The 24,020-nt window shown below is 40.9% G+C and overlaps 1 protein-coding gene across 3 annotated transcripts in view; it reads right to left on the bottom strand.

Annotated features, from left to right (window-relative positions):
- Positions 1-4,866: 4,866 nt before the first annotated feature.
- Positions 4,867-24,020, bottom strand: part of LOC106962954 (transcription factor 7-like 1-A) — a 54,548-nt gene continuing 35,394 nt past the window's right edge. The window contains exons 5-13 of one of the 3 annotated variants that reach the window (XM_015057635.1): positions 14,775-14,910; positions 13,209-13,311; positions 12,036-12,119; positions 8,235-8,378; positions 7,986-8,148; positions 6,720-6,827; positions 6,451-6,502; positions 6,222-6,250; positions 5,770-5,859 (exon numbers count right to left, since the gene is read on the bottom strand). In XM_015057635.1, the coding sequence (XP_014913121.1) occupies positions 6,231-6,250; positions 6,451-6,502; positions 6,720-6,827; positions 7,986-8,148; positions 8,235-8,378; positions 12,036-12,119; positions 13,209-13,311; positions 14,775-14,910 (810 nt within the window). In that variant the 3' untranslated portion in view covers positions 5,770-5,859; positions 6,222-6,230. Of the gene's footprint in view, positions 5,860-6,221; positions 6,251-6,450; positions 6,503-6,719; positions 6,828-7,985; positions 8,149-8,234; positions 8,379-12,035; positions 12,120-13,208; positions 13,312-14,774; positions 14,911-24,020 lie in introns of all 3 variants that reach the window. The other 2 variants (XM_015057633.1, XM_015057634.1) reach the window with 2 other exon arrangements.

Raw genomic sequence — 24,020 nt, 5'->3', positions numbered from 1 at the left:
GATCAAAGCAGAACCTGGGAAGGGAAAAAAAAATTTAAAAAAATGAAAAGCAATCCTGGCAAGAGATTGCTGGACTCTAATGAGCAAAAATTAACATGAATTAAATCTGACCTCGTGCTTACATGGCAGATGTTGAGAGGAGCGGCATCCAGACACATTAAAATAATAAAAAAAGATCAACTCAAACCCTGCAGCTGATTTCAGTCATCAAATCAAATCGATCATCATTTAGATTTTACAGATTCCTCTTCGACATGGAGGTCAGATACACGATGAAGTGCTGCACACGGTGCCTCGCAGGGGTATTTCCTGCATTTTACAACGTTACAACCACAAACTTTAATGTATTTTACTGGATTTGTTTTATGGGATGTACCAGCAACAAACTGGTGCATATTTGTGACATTGATACAAGGATTTTTTTTTTTTAATTGTGGCATCCATTTATATTCACTTCCTTCTATTATGACATCATTAAATTAAATCACCTTTCAGATGTCTACAGTAAAAGGAGTCCATCTGTGTGTAACTCAATCTTTTGTATAAATCCAGCATCACGGAGACCAGTGACCGCAGCAGACAGGCCGGGGAGGAAGTTATCGAGAAATTTCAAACATGGTAAGATTATGAAATGATGCCCCCGGCTACGAAGTTTTCATGTGGAGTGAGTATGAGACACTTACTATAACGCCTGGCCGTCCACTTGAGCTAAGAGGGCAAGAAGATAATTAATCACAGAAAACAAGCAAAAGGCTTGTGGAAACTCTGGAGGAGCTGCAGAGATGCGCGTCTCAGAGAGAAGGACAATTAAACAGAAAATCTAACAAAATCAACTTTTATGGAAAAGTGTCAAGAAGACATTATGAGCAAAGAAGTTTTCAACCACATGGTTGCTCAGATGAAACCATTCTGAGTTTTTTTTTGTTTGTTTGTTTTGTTTTGACCAAGATGCAAATTTGACTACAACAAGCTGTGAAAACTAACATTTCACATCACTCTGAGAACTTCATCCCCACGGCGAAGCATGGCATCATGCTGTACGCATCCAACAGGGACGGAGGAAGTTAGTCAGTTTATAAGAACATGAACAGAGCAAGAGAGAGGGCAATCCTGTAAGGAAAGCTGTTAAGGACCTAACATAAACAAAAGGTGTTCAAAAAAATACCTCCAAGTTAATAATGTAAAAAAAATAGTTAACAAGTGGTCAAACTACAAAGCAAAACAGATCAAATGATAAATAACACACATTTGGTCAGTTGGTGTTCAGGTTTTTCCCCATTTTTGAAGGCATTTTGTCCAACTCTGTGTGTGGCTCCTCACAGCGTGCAAAAGCCTTTAAACTGTGGTGGAAATTTATTTTTCCACAACCATGAACATACAGAAAAAACTTAAGAAAAGGTTTGGGTTAATGGACATGTTAAAACGACCTAGATCCATATCTAAATACGAATTTGCCACATAAATTGAAATTCAGACATTCAGCCTGATAGTTCAAATAAAAATGCTCACCAATAATTTTAACTGTTTTTATTCATTTATTTATTGCTTTTATTGAAATGCGTGGACAGCTGTTAACAACGTAACCCAAACAACTTCCAGCTGTGACCTCTACGCTAAAGGTGGCTCTGCAAAGACGAGGGGCGCTGGACAGAACGCAACACTTTTCAGACTTTCACTTCACAGGTACGTTTTTCACCGTACATAACAATAGTCTAAAAGTCTGCAACCTGGCAAATGATGAAAAGGGTCACGTAAATAATTTCATGCATGTTTACATAAATACACAATCCTTATGTAAAGTGCATATATATGGAGTAAGAGTTGAAAAAAAAAAAAACTAAAGGAACAGTCCTGGATGTATGAGGCGGCAGATTTGCTGGCTGTTTTGACACCTTATTACCTGTAATCTTATTGATGGATTGGTGAAAGTGGCTCACGGCAGGCAGCCATGATTTGGGGCTGGAATGATGTAAGGCAGAATGGGGAAAACAAGTAAAGACTTATTATAGCTAATGCTTGTTTAAAGCTGAGCAGGACACGGCTGACAGTTTGGTGTCACCACAGGGGGCTCGACAGCAGAAACACATCCTCAGTCTGCCAGTCAACTGGGTGTTTTAGCAGGAGAAGGAGTTAAAATTGTGACGGAGACCACTCTGTTGTAGATTGTTGTAAAAAAAGAAAAAAAAGAAAAAAGAAAAGAAAAACATAAAATGAGTGTGTTTTGTAACCATAACTAACTTCTGTGATGTTTTATATTCTTTCCTGACATTGTAAATGCTGCTTATCAATTATTGCATTGCAGATCATTTCTGTTTTAATATTTTTTTTAACGATCTAGTGCAGTATTAACATTTTTAAGAGAAACTGGATTTGGGGTTTTATTTAACTCTACAAATGATCAAAACTAACATAAATAAACCCTCAAAGTAATTTACTGTGAAGTAGATCTGTGCGTGAGTTCAACTTTTTCAACTGGATTATTGAAATAAGACGATTTGTAAGTGGTACTATTCTGGATCGAGATGCATCTACATATGAAAAGCAATCTTCTGTTTAGTGCAGAACTGAATGTTAGAATCAATATTTAGCACATTTTTGACATCTTTCTGTGGACCGCATCTTGATTTAACTTTCAGTGAAGTGGGCGGTGGTAGTTGTCAGTGGGCTCGTCTGGGCCAGCTCCCCTTCTGCTCACACGTAATTGGTCCAACCCTGGCACCAATCATCATCTCCAAAGCCACCAAAAACTGTAACCTACCTTGTGTATTTTTCACTAATTGAAATGCCTAATGAGGTCCCAGGAGTTCCATCCCATTACCTCTGAGTTAATTAAAGCCTCCGCAACGTGCCAAACGGTGAATAAAGATGTTGTAAAAGTGCAGGGAAGGGATGGAGGACCCGAGCAGGGTCTGCTGAGCCTGGGATGGGGCTGACCTGCTTTTTTGTCATTGTTATGGGATCTTATACGCTAAGATGGAGCAGATGTCTATAATTCTTTTATTTGTATTTATTCTGGGCCCGAGATGTTTGTCACTCTGGGTTCTGGCTCTCATTTTCCAGTGCGGTTGGCCTAATTCTGCTTTATTAAACATTAAAACTCCTCACCACCCTCAGCAAAGTTTTTATAAGGGAGGTTCTGTTTAGGAGCAAAATGACAGGTGTGAGCGCTTGTGGAGATTTTTCAACGTAAGGCTGTGATAAAGTTAAACTGCTGCTCATTAACTCTGCAACTGCAGTTTTTAGTTCATTATTATTATTAACCTTGGTCACTAGTATGGCAAAATAGATGCAAATCGAGTTTAAGAAACCTTAAAAATAAATGTTTCAGGCAGAGCCGGACTAAGATTCTTTGTGGTTCTGGGCAAAACTCTATTTGATGCCTCATTTTTAAAGACAAACATTGGAATTTTTATTTTTTTATTTTATTTTTTTTTAAGCAAGGTTGAAATATTTAATCTATGTCAGTAACAGTGTCCTTACTTGTAATGGATCAATACTCACAGAATAAGTGTTGAAAGGCTCACAGCTCCTTCCATTTTAGACGATTTTAGCAATTTAAGACTCAAACTTAAAATGTTTTTACCTGTGGTATTTCATTTAACAGATATTTACATGAAGTTTCAACTGTTTCCAGTCACCTCAACAACTATCAGTCCACTTTAAGTCCGGTAAGAGCTTCTGGATCATTACTTCGGCTGCATCAAAAATGCTTTCTTTGTAGACTTTCAGGTCTCAGAGTTTGGAAAAAGTGAGACGGAACAACGTGGAGTCAGGAACGGCATCAAACTGAGATTTATTGTAAGGCGTCTATGAGAAACTATAAATGTTTAATGTGGAATTGTGTCCCACTAACGCGAACACTTCAGTTTGAATTGCTTTCAATTACAATTAAGCTGGAATGTGAGGGTTAGCCTGACTACCTGTTAGCCTTTCGCCAAACTTTTCTACAAACTCACTGCAGAACGACACCTTCTGGCTTCAGGTAAGGAAACGCTTACTAAAAATAACTCAACAACTCAAAAATAAATCAAGTCTATTTTGTTCTTTAGTTCTTTTCCATTCTAAATAAAATAAATGTTTATAGAATCTCAATTAATTTGGGAAACTTGAAACGCGATATTTCGACCTGCGATCATGGTTCCTGCCTTAGGAACAAATTTCCCCAAAAAAACTGAGTAAGGATGAGATTGGACATTTAATCTATTTAAATTATTTTAAGCTATGTTAGTTTTGGCATCTCTCTCTTTTTCTCCTTTAGCTGTTTGTGTGGTTGTGACCTGAATTTCAACAGTGCATCACTGCATTGTCCTTTATGTAGTTTTTTTCAAAAGTCATTAAACATGATCTGTTTTTGCTGATGTGAGATAAAAAATTCAATTCCATTTTATCTATGCATTTATGAACCTTAAACTGTAAATGTAAACTTTTCTTATATTTGATGAATGTTACTTTTTTTTACTCTTAATATGTGATATATCTTATTGTAGTCAACATAAAAATTACATTTATGTCACTGGAGTTTCCTCTTATAGTTAAAATAGCTAGGCTAGGCAGCTTTGCTCTTCTTTTAGAGTATTTCATTGCTTTTTAATACAAGGTGCCATGTGTTTTACTTCTGTACAATATTCATGTTAACTGTGTATATTTCGATTGGCTATCCTTGTAAAGCGCTGTGGGTGCTATATAAAGAGTCTGATTGTGAGATTGAGGCTTGTTTCTAATAAACATAACTGCAAATATAAAGTTCAGAGCTATAAGAAGTCATGTGCTCTTGGGGGCCCCCTACTGGCTTCAGGCCCTGCACAGCAGCTCACTTTGCTTGTGCCTTGGGCTAGTTCTGGTACAAAGACAAACAGAGACATTTTCTTTAAGAAACCATTTCAAATGTTTATTTAACATGTCAAAGAAGGGGAACACACTCGTGAATTGAGGAAAAAAAAAAAAAAAAAAAAAGGGGCTTGCAATTTTTGGCCGGGTCTAGAAATGAAAACTTCATACTAACATTAATTAGGTTTTGGCTAAAAAGAAAATGTTTTTGTCTCCTTTTTGCTTTTATAAAGAAACTTTATGTACATTGGTTCTTTTATACAAGAGGTTCATTGGATAAATGCATCAATGAAAACAAAACAAACAAACAAACAAACAAACAAACAAACAAACAAAAAGAACCCAGTTCTGCAGTAAACTTTACAAAAAATACATTTTGTTTTCATTGAGAGATGTAGAAAAGGAGGCGGTCAAATATTGACCAATAATATTTCTTCCTTTTCATCATTTAGAAAAAAAGTTGTTCTAATACCTATTCTTAAAGGAAAGCAATATACAGCACAAGTAATTAAAAGAAAAGAAAACACATTTTTCAAATTCATTCGGTTGGTTTGGTGACCAGGGAGAGCGGCTGCGACTGGAACAGGGAATGATGGGAGTGGAGGGCCGCCTGATGGAAGGGGGACGGCGGGGAGAGCATGGAGGGATGCAGGGAGGTGAAGGGGATTGGCCGGGTGAGGATGGGTGTGCTCGACTGGCTTCCCAAAGTACCGACGGGGATGGCGATGGAGGGCTGGGAGGAGGAGGAGGAGGAGGAGGAAGAAGAGGAAGAGGAGGATGAGGAGGATGCAGAGCCAGAGGCCTTCCCGGGTACAGAGAAGTGGTGGTGCATTCGTCCCTCCGGCTTGGTGGTGAGCGACAGCGGCTGAGCCTGTTCGGAGTGAGTGGGAGCCGGGGCGGCGGGGGAGGCGAGGGCGGCGGAGGGCGTGGCCGGCGAGTCCAGCATGCTCCCGTGAGACGACGCCGGGCTGTCGCACATCTTTTCTGAGGGCAAGTACTGCACGCACTGTTTCTTGCTCCTTATTGAGAAGTCTGCGACGCGAGGAAACAAAGCAGATTGAGAGAAACCCAAATTATCAACCTCGTGCATTTCACGTCCCACAAGGCCGCCGCCGACTGAAGCAAATGAGTAATTGTTTAAAAAAACAACAAAAAAAAAACAAACAAGATGTGAAATTTTTGAAACGTGACACTTCTCAAATCAACCGGTCACCACATCACAACGAGGCGAGCAAAAGAGGATGTTACGGCTCATTCAGATGGTATGCTTGTATGATTTAAAAAAAGGAACATGACACAAAATGTACGGGAAAAAAAAAAAAAGTGCACTGAGGGGTGTAGGACTTATGCTTGTTATTTCTGGCCATTTACAGTTGCTGTGCTATGAAACATACCTGCCACTATTAGCACTGAACCTCATAAGCTGCTTGTCAAAGCATAAAAGCAGGAGAAATGTTAGTAAGTGCAACGAAATAAACGAAAATAAACGAACTGATGTTCCGTTTCAGGTCAAATGTGAAGTTTTGCTGCATTACAAATGGAGAACCAGATCCCCTCTCGATTGTTTGGCAAGAAAAGAAAGAAAACAAACACAGGCAGTCAGGAAGAAGAAAGGCCTCTTACCCTCTGGTTTTGAGTCTGGCTTGTTCTCTCTCTTCCTCTTTTTCCGCTTTCCCTGCGCAGATACAACAATGCTGTTAAAAACTGTTTCTCGCAGCGGAAGTAAAACCACCTCAACAACTTTGGTTCACGAGATCAAAAGTGCACGCGCTAAAATTAACCAACACAGTCATACCCGCCTGAAACTGGCAGGACGTGCACTCATTTTGATACCCTCTCCTACTCGAGCGAGATCAGATGTGGGGGGAGTGGGGGGGGGATGCGTTACTCACGTAGTTGTCCCGTGCCGACCAGCCGGGATAGAGCTGCGAGTGCAGTTGCCTTTCCTTCCTGGCCAGCTCGTAGTATTTGGCCTGCTCCTCTCTGGACAGCGAGTGCCACTGCAGACAGAGGGTTGTCAAACACACATGCACACACTCGTGAGTAAGGTGGCGGGAGCGAAGGGAACGGATCGAACGCATTGAGCGTTTTTATCGCAGTGTACTCCTAATTGACCGTTTATAGACAAATTAGCACATTAGTTAAATTATGTGTAATAATTGATACAGGTGGGGAATATTGAGCGCGTAACGAAAAAGGCAAGAAATCCACAATAATCATAGTGAACCAAACTGGTGGCCTATTCAAAGGGTTTTTTTATTGTCAGTGCATTGCGATATGTAAAAGACTCTCAAGACTTTCTCAACCGTACTGCTAGAACACACGCTAAATTATTATATAGATATAGATGTATCACTGACTTTCTGAGTGCCCTGGTGAACACTGTTTGTGGCCTAATGTGGAAGTAGAAAGTACAACAGGCGATACACACACATATATATATATATATATATATATATATATATATATATATATATATATATATATATATATATATATATATATATATATATATATATATATAAAGAATTGTCCAAATGCCCAGCAGAACTCAAAGAAAGCTTCAGAATATCTGGAATAACCAGAAATATAGAAAACTGTTGTGGTTTTGGCCTCTATGCACAACCAGTGCACAAGACTCCACTGCTGAGGGTAAAGGATTTTTTTAAAAACAAGTTGATTTCTTAGCACTTTTCCTCCTCGCTCCTGACCCAACAAATTTAAGTGGATGACATATTGAGAGGTTCGACCAGCAAGAAAATGCAGTTCAATTAATTATGAAATGGTGCTGAGGCTTGTTTTAAAGAACATTTGTACAACTAAATGTAGCACTGTGATTTATTTAATTAGATATAGCTGGAAAAGTCATGTTTGGCGAAGAAAAGGCACAGCAGATCAACGTAAAAACGCGCGGCGGGACCGTCATGCTGTGGGCCTACTGTTGGACGTGTGGTCCTGACTAGACATTTTATGGATTTATTAGTTTTCATCTCTTCATAAGTGTGGATTACTTAGTTAGTTACTGATTCCGGTGGGAGTTTCATGTAAATAGCCCCATTAGAAACATAGTTAGGGTGGAGAAAAAAAAAAGTCAACATGTTATATATACGTTTCCCCACATTCAAATCAACATTCACGTCGACGCCGGTGCTTCTTACCCGTCTCCCAAGGATCTGGTTAATCGCAGCGCTCTCTTTCAGAGTGCACTCTGCGACTACCTTGGCCCTCATCTCCTTCATGTACAGCATGAAAGCGTTGAGCGGCTTCTTGATGTGAGGCTTCTTATCCTCCTCTTTCTTGGAAGGAACGGGAGACTTCCTGCTGGTCGAAAACAATACAGAGATTCTGTCGGTGACGTCTGAACGCCGGGGCGGCACTGCTTGCGTTCTGCGTTTATTTGCTCTCACGCGTGCATGGAGGGGCTGATGTTGTCGCCGCTGGGTTCCTGCTTGATGGCCGGAGACACGATGGCAGGATGGGGGATGCCGGTCTGGTGGAGGCTGTGCGGAGGAGGGGTCACCATGTGAGGGGAGAAACGGCTGGACACCAAGCTGGGAAGGCGAAAGGAGGCAACATTTTTAACAGCCGGGCTTTAACAGGGAGCCTCTGTCGACTTGACGAGAAAAGGTTCACCTCGTTTGGCAGATTACGGCGCTGTCTTGCCCTCTGGGTAAATTTACGAAGCCCGCTGCCTCTGTCTAGACTAAATTCATACACACAAAGAGTACCTTACTTTCTCTCTCTGTCCCTCTTTTTTTTTTTGTTCAAATAAAGACTTCTTCAAAAGCCCTTTTATTCACTAACGGCTGAAGGAAAGTGGAGTGTGGTGTTACCATAGTGACGGCATGGCCGTGACACCTGAAACCTTTCTCCTCACCACCTTCCAGACCACGGAGAGTGTTCAGAAAGCCTTCTGCACACAACTCCTTTACAAAGTGGCCCTCTCCATTTCCAGTTGTTAGTGCAAAGGAGCACTGCGTTTGAGAAAAGGTAACATTCAGCTCCACGAGCCTGGATCGTAGTCACACAAATTTAAATTAACGTCTCAATGCCATTTAGTGAGCGAACGGGCTGAGCAACAAACAAGCTCCTCCTCCAGTTTAATTAAACAGATTTTTTTTTGTTTTTTTTTTTTTTTGTTCCAATGCCAAAGTCTTTGTGACTTTGAAAGGTCAACAGCGTGGCTAGATCTGTTTAAAAAAAGAAAAAAAGAGATGAACCATGAAATCAGAGCGTTTCCTGCTTGCGCAGTGTCATCAACTAAAAACCGTGACAAAATATTCTGTCAACTTTCTATTTTCACGTTGAAAAACTAGGTAATTGGGGGAATTAGCCAGAATATATCAGTGTCAAAGGAAAAAAAAAAAAATCACGGAAAAATGACTCAGCCAAAATGTAGATAGTCAAAATGACTGAAATGACTTCAGATGACTAAAATGCGATTAAAACTAATATTATAGCCAAAAACTCAAAATGTGCTGTCATACTGGGTATGACAAGCCTAAAAATGACCAGTCGATCAGAAAATTACAGTACAATTAGTGAATAAATTATACCAGGTTAGGCTAACATCATTTCATCAGTATGAGTGGAGTGTGTAAAAATGAAATCAGAGGAAATAGAACAAAATAGGCTATTTAAAAGGAAACGGAGCTGAGCATAAAATGGCTCTTTTTTTTACTCTCTTGAACTTTCTAACCGCTTTTAATGAAAATGACAGATTTGTGGAAATCCCAGCGTTAAGGGACAGAAACGGTCTCAAACAAAAACGGCAGTTTTTAGTCACAAATGCTAAAAAAAAAATCTGTGAAAGAGCTTAAAATGACTGGAGCAAAGCAGCAGTGAGTTCATTTATGGTTCCTGCTCCTAAAATATACAGCAAATGATGGTTCACAGCAGAAAGGCTTGAAAAAAAAAAAAAAAAGTTCTGAAATGAGAAAACATGAAAGTTGACCGAATCTGCTGAAACCTCTATCAGCACATTGAAGCCTTTTAAAACTGGAGGAACGGGAAACCTGCCACAAAAGAATGATCAATGCACCTCGAGGAAAAATCGAAGAAGAAGCCGAGCGCATTTGTCGATACATCTGCCTGTCTGGTGTCTCTTGTTGCGGACACAAAGGGAAGTTCACTGGTAGAAAGAAGTGAAAGCTTCAGGTTAGCCGAGTCAACCGGCAGATATAAACCCTGCTGAGCTGCATTTTAAGAGGGAGATCTGATGCAGAAACACTCCCTACCAAACACAAATTAGGGAATCACAGGAGAACAATGCAGAGGTTTGTTGACGTCACTGTGTTTCAGGGCCGATGCAGCTGGATGCAGGTCAGTGGTTTGAAACTAAACATTACGTACTTAGTTAACATATTTTTACTGTAATGTGTCAGAAGAGCTTCAATTTGTCCATTGTTCGAATGAATAATCTGGGTTGGGTAAGTAAAAATGCTAATTTTTTTGTGTCATGATCATCTTATGTCAAACCCAAATGTTTGTGTGGAGTAGAACTGAAAGAAAACAGGTGCTTTATTTATAGTAAATAATGCTCCATTTTTTAAGTATCAAAGAACAAACCAAGTCAATTGTTAAATCAGCAGAGAGAATTTATTTATTTTTTTATTCTAACCTCCTTGTGAGAATAGACCAATCAAATCATCCTAAAGTTTTTAAAGTCACTTTTAGATCTCAAAGCCACTACAACTTTCTTTTTTTTTCCCCCACTACAACTTCTCTATGTCCCCCTGCTCCAAGTCATTTTAATGAGTTGCCAGAGAACGTCCATGCATCGCCTCACCTGCTGCTGCTGCTGCTGCTGCACACTGCCAGACAGCTGGCAGTAGAAAGGCATGCATGTATCTTATTTCTCCATAACTTACGACAGAGGCAAATTTGGCCGCTTGAAAATATTTCTGGTCACGTAAAGCTTGGATGGCGGAAACTATAACAATACCACCCATCTCACATACACTGAGCAGCATCTCTGTTGAAGCAGAGAATCTGTCTGTAGAAGAGAAGGAAGTTTATTAACCTATTAACCAGCTAATTCAGGCTTTTTGCAACTTTTACTCTACAAAGATCAGAGGGGCGAAACGGCACAATGTTCTGCGGAATAGGCACTTTTACTTGTAAACTATTACTATTTCTCAATTAAGTGTGTGCATCCAAATTAAAGGAACCACAAACAGCAGCAGCAATGATGTTTTTTTAAAAGATAAAAGCAGGACCTCCTCATAGAGTTTTTGGAGGGATACTGTGGTACGTTGACTTTATTTACACCAGATTTCAGTTATTTATTACCGTACAAAACATCTTTGAAATACTATACTAATAAAAAAATGTCAATAATAATAGGAATTTGTTTTCCTAATAAAATTCATAAATAAATTCCGACAACATTTGATTTATTTCCAAGTTGGAGCTACGCTACATGGACGTGTGATGCAGCAGTAGAAAAGGTGAACCTAAAGCATTTGTCTGCACCATCACTTTCATGACGCGTGAGTATATATCTGGATAGAGATGCACAAGCTATTGATCACAGAGAGCCCTCTGAATATTTCATCTCATACTAACACCGGAAGCCTCGTAACAAATCTTTCCAATTTTGACAGAGAGCCTGAGAGTTTAGTCTGATGGGACATGTGGGTTCAGATAAGCTTTGATTTGTCCTAATCGATTCCCAGCCCTTTCATCTCTGCTTTACCAGTGTGTGCATGTGAGTGTGTGCGCATGTGTGTGAGTGTGTGTGTGCGTGACTGTGTGTGAAGTGGCTCAGAACACCGGCCTGACCACAGAAGTTTAGCTCAGAAAAAAGAAGACAGGAGAGGAGCGCTGAATGCCAATAATGTGCACACTCTGTTTAAGAAGCTGAGCCTGCCTCTCAGAGTTATAGCTCCCATCCCTCTGTGGACCCGACACCAGAGCCTGCTCCTGATCTGACAACGTCTTATCCAAGTAGGAGAATGTTATTTAGTGTTGCTTTACATCCCAAATGTATGCGGCTGAGACTCATCGAGCCGCCTCTCTTCTAAATAGCACGTTCTCCGACGAGCTTACGGCGTGAACAATGTGACTTTAAGGCTACACTCTTTTGTTACAGTCTGGCAAAGAGAGCAGGGGGAAAAGTGATTACAGCATGTCACAGAAGCAGCACATATTAGATGTCCCCCTGCCCCTCGGGAAGGTGGTCGTGTTGCCGAACATGATCCACTCACCTGGACATGGACGCATTCATGGCCAACGTCGGATAGGGGTGACGGAATCCCCCCGGAGGGATGGAGTACATGGGCTGGCCCTGCCTGCAAGACAAGAATCAGGGAGAGAGTGAGCGAAAGAAAAAGAAAGAAAAAAAAAAAAAAGCTCCGGTGTGAGGTGGATCAAACGCAGCTGACAGCTAACCCAGCAGCACTAATCCTGCTCTCATCAACTCAAATCCCCGGCTCACGGAGCGGGACCGTTGCAATCGATTAGCAGAACCGTAGGAAAACCCGTAAATGTTTAGAGATTCCACCAGATATTTTCATTATCATATGGTGCAACTGGACTTGAGCGATGTCACATTAAATTTGGCTGCGCAGCACTGATTGAACTGTTGTAAATTAGGAAGCAGTGCACATTCATAAAGAAAAATCCTAAAGGGAGACACGATACTTTGTCAAAACGTTTCAACATGCTGGTGTAATTTTGAAGTAGCCTGAAAAACAAAATGTTTAGAAAGTCTTCTAATGAAAAAAAAACAAGAAACATCAAAGCAGAGCAGATGACAGTTTTCAGCTTGATTCTCCTAAACGACTGGAACCTCAATAATATAACAAAGTGCTACCAGGTAACCATGGGAACAACATCCTTTGGTGTGGACGCTTTTACTGAGTGAGAAAAATTCAAAGCTAGTTTTTCCAGCAAGAGTAACGTGTTTAAATGAAATCAGAGAAAGGACACAAAGACAAGAAGGTACTTAAAGGGATACATTATCGAGGTTGCAAGAGAGAGCAAGGATAACAGGAAGGCTCCACAATGTACAAGAAATCTGCTCTTTTATGCGTCTGATCATCCAACCTCTCTGTCATGAAATATTCTGTATTTCAAAATAACTACAGCCTTTTGGAAATGTATATTCTCAGAAACATACCCAATAATACTATTGATGCTAATTGCTAATATCTCTCAACTCCATGTCAAAGACGGTTTGAATTATAATCACTTTGTCTTTGGTCTGATACGTGTCATAATGTCATCTCTGCAAATACAGATGTTTATCGGCTACTCAGGACATGAAGGTACCAAAGCAGATCTTAAAGAGAAGTAGCGGATCGGTCAAAATCTGCACCTTTGTGTTCCTAGTATGCATCCAAATATATGTGTTATAGTTTATAATATAGGACACTCACTGTTGCATGAACCAGCTGAGAGGATGTGCAATCGAGCCGACAGCACCAGGAGACAGAGGATAGTACGGAGAGAGTTCTGATGGATGAGGTGTTCGAGGAATACCTGCAGGGACAAAAAAAAAAAAAGAAGAAATTATAAAACCACAATCCACGTGTGCTCTGGTAATATCACTCTACATGTTTCTATTATGTTAATACCTGACATTTCATATTCAGTCGAGACATCTGCTATATCCAAATGAAATTCACAGATATGTACGCAGCACAAACAAATACATGCTGCTTTTAATCAATAAAGTTTGAACACAATGGTTATATTTTCATGTTCTGCACTACACTGCTGACGCAAATATAGAAGATGAATGAAGTGAGTTTCATTCATGTTCTTGCTTACAAGATGGTGCGCGGGCTGACTGATAAGTCCCACCCAAGTCAAGTCCACGTACATTGTGGTTTTCCCACAGCTTTGGATGGGTGTTTTTCTAATTTACGCATATCCACCCAGCACTGTTTCCGATCCGTACCAAACCTGTGGGAACAAACCCTAAACAAGCAACCATGTTCTTAAAGAAAAAGATGTCCTGAGTCGTTAATAAACGGACCTAAAACAACTCTGCATTGTGAAGCTGCACAGTGTGTAGGCAGATGCAGTGGAAACTCTGGGAGGATATAATAGTGGGATTAAGATGTATACATGTCTAAATAATGGGAATAAGATCAGCCCACTCAACAGAGCCTAATTCAATCATTGCTTACACTGACTATCCAGCCTTATTTTATGCTCAAAATGGCAGAGCCTTCATTGGGTTAATACTGGAATATTGCTGTGACTGTAGCAAGTGTCTGCTTCTAAAACCACCACAACATGAAGCTGCAAGGCTCAGGAAAGACCTTCATTCAATAAACACAACATCACAGCTTTGATTGGCATTTTAACTTAAGCCGGAAAATTAAAAACCTGGGATTTTTTATTTAATGTTCTTGTGAAAAGTTACAAATAGTTGAGATGCTACCTGCAGTGGATAACTCTCATAGTAGCTACGTCTCTAATATTAATGCAAATGAAGGTACTTGATGCTGGAGGTTAAAGATAAAGGCTAATCTAAATTAATCTAAACTAAATGTTCCCTTAATTTGTATTATCTTAAAAAAAAAAAAAAAACATTTGATCTTGTGAGAACTGTCATAACACTTATTGCAAAGACTTTTTATGAACCTTTAAACTATTTTCACATTAGCAAAGGAGAGTTATTTTCACTAAAACCAATGATTATTTATACAGGAAATTGAGATAGGAGGTGGTGCACCAACAATCACCTTCCTGTCTGAAACACATGCTGCTAATGGAGCACTGTAAAGGTTTTGGATCAGAGTAGCACTCAGATTAGCCATTAGCTTCAGCCTCCAGCACCACTTATACTCAGTCTATATACTAAATGACAACGCTACAAATGTTACGTACAGCAGGTTGCGCCATGAGCAGTTCTCCTGGCGTATCACTTTGAAAACAAACCTCCCTTTAAAAATCATGAACTTGAAGTCCACGGCACGAGGCGACGACCTTACCTGTCTTTGGATCGAGGATCTCGGGTGAGAGGTGTGATGGAGGCGTCCCGGGAGAGAAGTGTTCATTGCTGTAGGTGATGAGGGGCGTCAGCGGGTGGACGTGGTGGGCATGCTGTACCACGGGAACTTTATTGGACTGCAACAGGAGACGCAAACACAGAAATGTAAGCAACACGCATCTCACCAGGCAAAAGCCAGTACCCAAGGTATGCTAAAGTTTTGAAAGAAAAAAAAAATGTCCTTCCTATTATTTCTATGGCTTGAAATGCTTTCAAGGAGATGCCAGGAAAGACACCGGAGGTTTCTTTGACTGCATGGAGCACATAAGTGTAGAAAAGCCCTTTAATGCCCGTCTCCACCTGTTGCATTTCAGCTGGCTTAGAAACAGCTACAACACTTTTTCCCCTTTAATTCTTCCTCAGGGAAAATAGATCGAAGCATTTTCAGTCCCAAAAAAACGTTTTATTTAATTTGTGGGAAAAATAATCAGGAGCGCCTTCCATGGTTTTTATTAAGCTACCGTTTTAAAACTACGAGCACCACAACTAATTTACCACTTAACATGAACATGCCATGCTCGTGTTGTTTTCTTAAAAAAGCGGAAAGATAAAAATGTTTTATATTCTGTATATCTGATTGGAGGTCAGAGCTACAAAGTGCTGCCCCTTCCCCACCTGTTGCTGTACACTGCATACTAGCTGAAAGCTCCAACATGGCAAGCAGAAGCTGGTTAAGACTTGTGTGTTACTAAAGAAGTGAATGGGAGGCGTGTTTAATTTTACTGCACAATATGAAACACCTGAAACTAACCTACGCTTTTGCTTAAATCTATGTCACAAAATCAAAATAATAGTGCAATACAAATGCATTTCCATAGCAATATTAAGCACAAAAGTAACTCAAAGTGGATAAAAAGCATCATATAAAATATTCTAATTAAAAATATTAGATATCACTAAATGACAACATAAACATTTGATTGAAATTGTTAATAAAGCTGGATCAAAGGCAATTAGATCAAGTAATACAATTTTGATCGAGTTACTTATTACCATGATACTGTGAAGTTGGGACATTTCTACTTAACGTCAGGATCTCAAAGTGCCTCACGGCTGCTTCTCACATGCAACATTCAGATGCAACCTTCGCACAGAAAGACACGTTTTATTTTAATTTGAGCCCCCTTTTGTTTTGCTGTTTTATATGTGAAAAATAAAAAAAGGGATAGCATGCCTGTAACTGTAACAAACAAAAGAAACGCGCAGATTGAATGGGACATCGCTTTTAAATGCCTCCCTTGGTAAACATCACAGTTTATGCGTGTGACTGGCCCTGTGATGCAATCTGGCCCGGCACCAAGGAGCATTAAAAAGCCTCGCAGACACATGCCAGGATCATTACGGTCATTTAGTTGAGGAGAGAACTGTTTGTTCAGTCCAAACAACGGTGCCACCGAGTCAGAAAAGTTGCACCAGCCAACCGCAAGCAAACACAATCACGATAAGGTAAGCTGGATCCCTATAAACATTGCCGAGACATCGTCTCCCGCGGTGTCTGAATGCAATCCGCTACCAGGAGGGGGTTATAAACGTTACTAATGGTGGAAATCCACTTAAAATTCTGTATAGCCTCAGATATTTGCTGGGGTTTAGTGATGAAACCTGCTTTTGCTTGCAGCGAGTGTCTTTCCGAAGGAAGCACAGCTCCCCGCCGAGATCTGATCGGCATTACGGCTACGACGGGAACGATGAAGACAATAATAATAACAAGCGTCTCTGCTTTCATTAGGCAGAGCTCAGCCCAGCAGCCATTTCCCCTGGCTGCCTGGCTGAATAGACCACTTGTTGGCTCAACTTGTCACATGGGAGGGTCAAGGGGTGGGAGGGGAGAAAGGAGTCTTGTTCCTCCAGGCTAACCTTTCTTCAATATCCTTCCCCACCCCCTTCTCAACCTCTGTCTCTCCCCAACGTGGTCTGCTGGGGAACAAGGTTTGCATTGAGGCTTCTGTACTCTCTTTTACTTCACGCTGCTCAGGATTGTTCCAAATCTTTAACTTTATATTATTGCCTCATTTCAAGGTACAACTTTTTGCTCCTTTTAAAGCTTTTTAAAGTTGGGGATTATTGGAGACATTCTCTGTTGTTTAAACATGGCTGTGAATAAATTTTTTTTTTTTTTTTTTTTTTTTTTTTTGCTGTTCTGATGACAGGCCACCAAACTCATCTCAATATCAAACATTGCTTTACTTGAATCATGAATTATTTCTGAACCTCATTTGTTGGCTTTGCGCAAGAAATGGGCTTGAAAATCCTCAAAGGTAATGCAAGACACCCTGATCTAAAAAAGAAATTAAGAATGCCAAAGGAGAATAGACAGGGTCACATTAGCACCCAGAACAACATCTAAAGCGCTCCAAGCCTCACTTGTCTTTGGTGAAACATCGTAGAAAGGATGCGGCACATTTCCTATAAACTTACACATTATTTCAGAAACGGTACCCGTAACATGGTGGTAGTGTGATACTGCGGATGACCCGACTAAATATTCTGTTCTCCAGCAGGATATCCTGAAGAAGACTATATCCGACCGTCGGTTCATGACCTTGAGCTCACGCTCACCTGGGCTAATCAGCAGGACAATGCAGCAAGTCAATCTCTCAATGGCTCAAACAAAAAAAACAACATTGTGGTTCTAGAGAGGTCTAGTTAAAGTTTGGACTTAAATCCTATCAGATTGTTTTGGAGTGAGCCTCAACAAAACCCGTTCATTACCCCAATTTAGTGTGACTGAAGTGAAACGATGCCGTGAAGACGATGGGGTCAAAGTTCCTTAAAAGAGAAAATGCAAAAGATTCACAAGACATTTGGGCGCAAGGGGTAATTACGTTTCCACATTGATGTGGATTAATGTTTTTTAAATTAATAAATTAAATCAGTGTTCGAAAACTGCATTTTGTAGTCACTCGGGTTACATAAAGTTTGTTTCAAAGTCTGAAAATGTGACAAAAAACATTAAACAGAAGGAATTTGAGGACAAAATAGCTTTTCATAGCACTTATATTAAGATGACTTGGATCTGGAATTTTATGGACTTTGTGGACTTTAGGGTTATAAAGTAAAAATAACTTGCTCAGGGCACATTTGTTACGACGACAGAGGCAGACTTGATAAAAGTCCGTTTCAGAAAATGCAGCTAACTTACTGGGTTAAAATCCACGCTCCCACACGTCATCTATATTTAAGTTGTGCTTTGTTGTTCCACTTCATGTACAATACGCCTGGATTTTCCCTGTGTTGCAAAGGCTTGTCTGAGACCTCCAGACCTGGGTGCCAGCACATTTTGGGAAGCAGTTCAGTGAGAATTTCAAATGATCCCCATTAATAATTCATATCATGGAATACATGATTCGTTGCACTCTAAACACAAGTTTTCAAGGCACCAATTTCAACTCAGGCGCTGACTTTTGGTTCAGAGAAAACCTGTTCGAAGGCTTACCCCCCTCTCCCCTTCCCCCCACCGACTGCTGGTTTCTCAATAAAGATGGCGTCCAAACCCTTCAAGAGAGGAATCTGATGAAAATCAATCAATGTTGACTAATTAAGCTTTCTAACACTCTTAAATCATGAATTATGACTTGCTGCTATTGGAAAAACTGTCCTAATCATTCAAGCTGAAATGCATCAATGCCTTCTTTGACTCAGCACAAACACAGAGGTTATATTCCTTTAGCCCATGACAGATTCATATATGTCTGGTTTCACAATCCACATGGAAAGCGTAATCTAAAAACCACAAGGAACATAAATCATGCTTTAAACATAAACACCGACACGATAGAGCGGATACTCGACAGTATCAGCACTGGCAGATGGAAATCACGCTCTTTACACAGGCGTGCTTGTTGCAGAACGTAAATCTCGAGTTAGAGAAGCAGAAACACTCAAGACCAGCTCTTAGGGAGTGACTTCACATAGACACAGGAAGGTTTAAAGGGGAAAAACACAGCAGATAGCAGCTGAGGAAGTGCAGGGAGAGACGCTTGTCTCCTCTGAGGGTTTAAAGCTAAAAAAGGCAGAGGTGGCAGTACCTTGCCTGGCTGTCCAACTTGGACCAGAGCTAAGAAAAGCACAGTCCTTGGTCAAAAGTGGGTGGAGGGGTGGATTTCATTCAAGCAAACATGTTTTTGGATCCTGAACATCTGAATTGAATTACTAGGCAAACAGCCGACGGGGGGAAGAGAGCTTAGAACAAACTGAATAACCCCGCAGCTTTGTGTGTCTTTATGCTCGGCGATTCTGGGTGGGAGGCTCAGAGGCCTTTCAAAACTCCAGGAAAGACAGGGTGAAAAGAATGCCTGGCATGCTGAGAAATCCAAGCCCTGTTTGTCAACGCCAACAGGAAGCGGACGTGAGGGGAGACTGACCGTGTCATGTGTCTTTAAAATCAACCACTCCGAAAAACTCTGCTATTCATCACGGGCGACGTGCGCTTTACGCGCCGGTCATCGCCTCTGAAAAGGTCGGCGGCGTTATAATTCGAGGTTAGAATAATACAGCACAAAGCGGCGTCAGGTTACTGGAGTGAAAATCCCCCCAAGAGGTTATGAAATAATTTAGAAGAGGCGCCAAATATGAGACCGTTATTATGTGGAGGAAAATAAAAAACGCAGGGGGATTGTAAATATTTGTAAACAGTAGGTATATAATGAGATTACGTTTCACTGACGCACCACGATTAGACAAGGGGTCTGTGTGTAATTCTCAAGTATGATAATCCTGAGTAAGAAATACCACGGCGTCAGTGTATTATGGAATTTATATAAGCATTTTAAAGCGTGATGTCTAAGATGATTCAGGCACTTGCATTTATTTAGAATAATTCTAACTGTAAATAAAACAATTTATTCATTATTATCATTATTATTGTATAAAAAATGTTGCCAAATAAAGCTGTTGTGATTTTCTTTGTATTTAGATTGGTGGAAAAAAAAATTAAGAAAACAAAATATGGTGATGCAGTGGCCTGCATAACAAACATGCCACTCATAGCTTTCCAACTTTAGTATTTTGTGACAGGAGGTTTTCCAAAATATCCCAAGAATGTTTTCCTGCGAGGGAAATGACCTCATCTGGTGAAGTAAGTCTATATTATAGATATTTGAATGAGATATTTAAGCGATTGTACCTGTTGTTTCTTTGCTTGAGACTCTTATTTTGAAGACAGAGAGGAAGTAGTTAAGAAGTTGCTCTGTGGAGTTGACAGCAGACAAGTTATGGAAACCTTCAAGAAGCCGCCATCGCCTTTTTGACTTTTAGATTCCCGACAGAAAAGAAAGAGAGTGGCATATGAGGTACAAACGATTTGAAAAGCCTCGTATTTGTGCGACTGGCTCACTGTTAGTCAACCAAACATCGGCTGCTAAAAGTAAATATGACAAAGAGTTAACGCCCGTCTCCATTTTGAAAAATGAAACGAGGCAAAAAAAGAAAGACGTTTTAAACGTCAAACTGGGGCAGAATTAGAAAAGCATGAAAATAACAAAATATGGACCAGTTTGCCCTGGACAGGAATAATGTTCATACTGATTGCAGATTCTGTGAAAAACACTTAGTGATCTTAGTCTCCTTGTTAAACTAACAAAAAAATAAATCTCATTTTGTCGAGATCTGGTGAAACCAATATCAACAAAACCAATATTTCCCATCACGCTAATCCTACAATGTGGAAAAACGCCTTTTGCGTAGAGTAACACAGTGCTGCCCCTCCCCCACCTGTTGTTGAATACTGGCAGTCAGCTGGCTGAAAGGAGAGAACCATACTCTTCTGCTGGTTACAAGAAAACAATTATTTAGCTGTTTGGAGACATTCCCAGTGGCAAAAATAAAACCCACAGTCATGTTTGGAAACTAATGGAGCACCACCCATCATTATTATTAAGCTGTTGCTCTTTTAAAAGGTAATCAGTGTGGCTGTTCTTTACTAAAAAAAATGTGACGGGGAGAGAGATAGTAGGTTATTTGTTTTAAATGTTTTATCAAATATAGTAACACCGTACGCTGCAACATTTCCAGAATCTCACCATACGTTGGTATTTTCTTGTAAACCCACCTCTTACAAAAAAAAAAAAAAAGTATCTTGTATAATCTGAGTCTGCTGCCCCGGTGAAACTGATAGGAATCAAAGCGCCTGTTCCCTAACACACTTCTGCAGAGGATCTTGTCTCTGCAGCAGCCCAGCAGGACCGCAGACCTCAGATCAGTATTCAGTTCAGTCCTCCTGAAAGCCTTTGATTTCATGATGGATCCTGGGTGTTCACTGGCTAATGCAAAATAAGAAATATTCTCACTGGACCCCCCCTACACCCCCCTACCTCCCTGCTCCCCAAGTCAAAAGGTCTGTTAGGGCAAAAACTGGGTTGAAAGTGAGCACATTTTCATTATTGAATTTAATCTGGCTCGGCTAATTTTAAGGGATTAAGTAAAAGCTTTATTTGAAATCTCTGCTTAACAATGTCACTCGGTCCCGAGAGCTCGAGACTGAGGAGAGGCACACACACACACACACACACACACACACACACACACACACACACACACACACACATACGCATAAAAAAATAAAAGTATTTCTGGAATGCTGCTGTGAACCTTGGCTCCTCAGTTCATTTAAACATTTCTGCGACTAAGTGACACGGTGCGCTGACAGGAAGTGGCTCCCCCGCGCCCCGATGGCTCCAGACGCTGGTACGATATTAAAAAAACAAAGAGGGGGATTCTTCTGCCCCTGTCAGGTGTGGATCAGGCCTTATCCGAGCACCATGTCAGACACTCTGGTCACTTCTATCTCATTAGAGACTCGCAGCTTCCTTTAATCCACAATAACAGCATAAGGCGGTGTAGTCCATAATGAGACACGGAGTAGATCTTGCGGACAAATTGGCACCGAGTGACCTCAGAAAGCAAAGTATGCGGCCCTGACATTGTCGTCGCCAGCGCTGTGATAATGACTGGAGCTGTACTTTAAGGAAGATGAGTATTACACTACATCTTCACCTCTTTTTTTCCCACTCTATCTTTCCTCCTCAGTCCGGCATGGTCACTACTGGTGGGCTGACAAGTTCCCCCAACCCCAACCCCACCCCGTACACACACACACACACACACACACACACACACACAGCAACACACACACACAAAATTCATCCTGCATCACCTGGCCCCTGGAGCGTCTTTGATGGATTATTCATGGAAACACACCGGACCCGGGAGCAGATACGGGCCTAGATCCTGGGTGTCTGTGCGGATACGAGGACGAAACAAGTTCCCGAATGCACGGCAGGACGAGGCGCGCTCACGGAAAAGCCCATTCCTGTCCTCCCAGTCCTCCCAGCTCACCTTCACCACTGGCAAAAAGCAATACCAACTGCATGCTAAACAAACCTGTCTGCTGAATAATTGAAGAACTCGGGCCGGGCTCAGGCTCGGATTAGCATACGGGCCTTATGGGCCCAATCTGCACAGCGAAAAGGCGGCGCGGCCATGTACGTTTTGTGTCCGCTGAGTGTTTTGGTTTTTCTTCTTACAGCGTTTTTTTTTTTTGTTTTTTTTTTTAACCCCTTTATTAATCTAATTAACTTCCTGAATTGTGCTGCCATTTAAAAAATAAAAACAACCCGCATGGGTAGCCTGCCAATAAGAATGGCTGGCATGTGGATAGGCAGTGAGATACGCTCACTCCTGCATGCAAGTCTCTGCAGATAAACTAAACCTCACCCGGCCACTGTGACATTAAAAAAAAAAATAAATAAATAAATTAAACAATAGTAGATTTAACACACGCTCGACTGCAGGGGAGCAGGTCAGATTGAGGAGTCCCTGCTCCCTTCTCCGTGGCTCCTCCTGGCCCTGGGCATTAATCCCTGGCCCCTGTGTGTACCCATCCATTCCCCCTGCTCTCATTAGTGCAGTGTTGGGGGCCTGGGGAGTCTGCAAGCCTGGGGAGGCAGCCTGCTGCTCTCCTCCCATAACCCCCCCCCTCCCCCCTCGTCCGTCTCTCCCTCTTTCCCTCTCTATCTCTTCCTCTCTACGGCTGGAGTAATGAGCACATAATCATCCTGGCTCCCTGACAGCAGCAGCACACCAGAGGGGCATGTGGGCACCTAGCCCAGAGATGGGAGGGGAGGGGAAAGGACACTGGGGGTGTCATACTCTCCAACCTCTGTGGCCAGCGTACACTACGACCAGAATTAGAGCTTTTTATCCCACATTAAACGGAGCCTCCCAATCACTGAACACTGCAGAGAAATGTTCTACTTTGATTCACCAGATTAAAACGTTTAGCTTCCCTTTTTTTTAACGCCTCGGTATGAGAAAAGTGTCAAATGACAACTGAGACGATCGCGTTATCTCACGGTCATCTGCACGTTTGCATGACAAGACTTCACCTCCACTTCAACAGGTTCTACTTTTGCAGAAGATTCTTCCACCAGCTTGTGACTGGAAAACATTTATCTAGTTAAGGAATATATTTATAACATCAACACTGTGATATTTCGTCATTAGCTAAAATAACAGTGAAACCCCGTTTTACAGCAGAGTGACATCGTACTTTTATTTTAATGCCGTCCTGATATCTTTTTACACCACCGTTCTCAAAGGAAATGGATATGAGCTCGATTCAAATTTTGACCAGTCGACAAGTGAGTTGGCCACAAAATTCAGATTAGATTGTACCAACTCTAATTATAATAAATTCTAAAAAAATTTTCTATACTTTTTTTTTCTTACATTTATAAAAGCAAACTCCAGACTTCCTTAGAGTTTTTCAGGACTGCATGGAGCCCGTGTGTTCCCGAGCAAGTTGCAACTTACTTCCACAAAATTCCCCACTGGTGATGAAATGGCTAAAGAGCAAAATGCCTCTTCAAATGGCATCCAGAATCCTGACAGCTTAGGAAAAACATTCCTACAATAAAACAGTTTGTTTCCTTTCATTCTCGTTCTTCTACACCGCCGCCCTTCTGTGTTGAATTTTCTGGTTAGAAGACGTCGAGGATATTAAAGTGGCAGCAAGGGATTTAAAAAGAAGTAAGCTGGAGCTGAGATTTAAACCAGTTTATGTTTTGGATTCTGATTTAATAGTTATTTTTATTCATTTTCTTCTGTTCTGTTTTGTTTCCCTGTAACGTGGATGTACATATCTCATAATTTGTTGACTAAATGTTTATATATATATATATATATATAT

Source organism: Poecilia latipinna, unplaced genomic scaffold (genome assembly GCF_001443285.1).
Source record: "Poecilia latipinna isolate Pla-1442-1.1 unplaced genomic scaffold, P_latipinna-1.0 Scaffold1477, whole genome shotgun sequence".
In the NCBI taxonomy this organism is placed as follows: domain Eukaryota; kingdom Metazoa; phylum Chordata; class Actinopteri; order Cyprinodontiformes; family Poeciliidae; genus Poecilia; species Poecilia latipinna.
The sequence above is the reverse complement of the archived record's forward strand: the minus strand, read 5'-3'. Positions and strand labels throughout refer to the sequence as shown.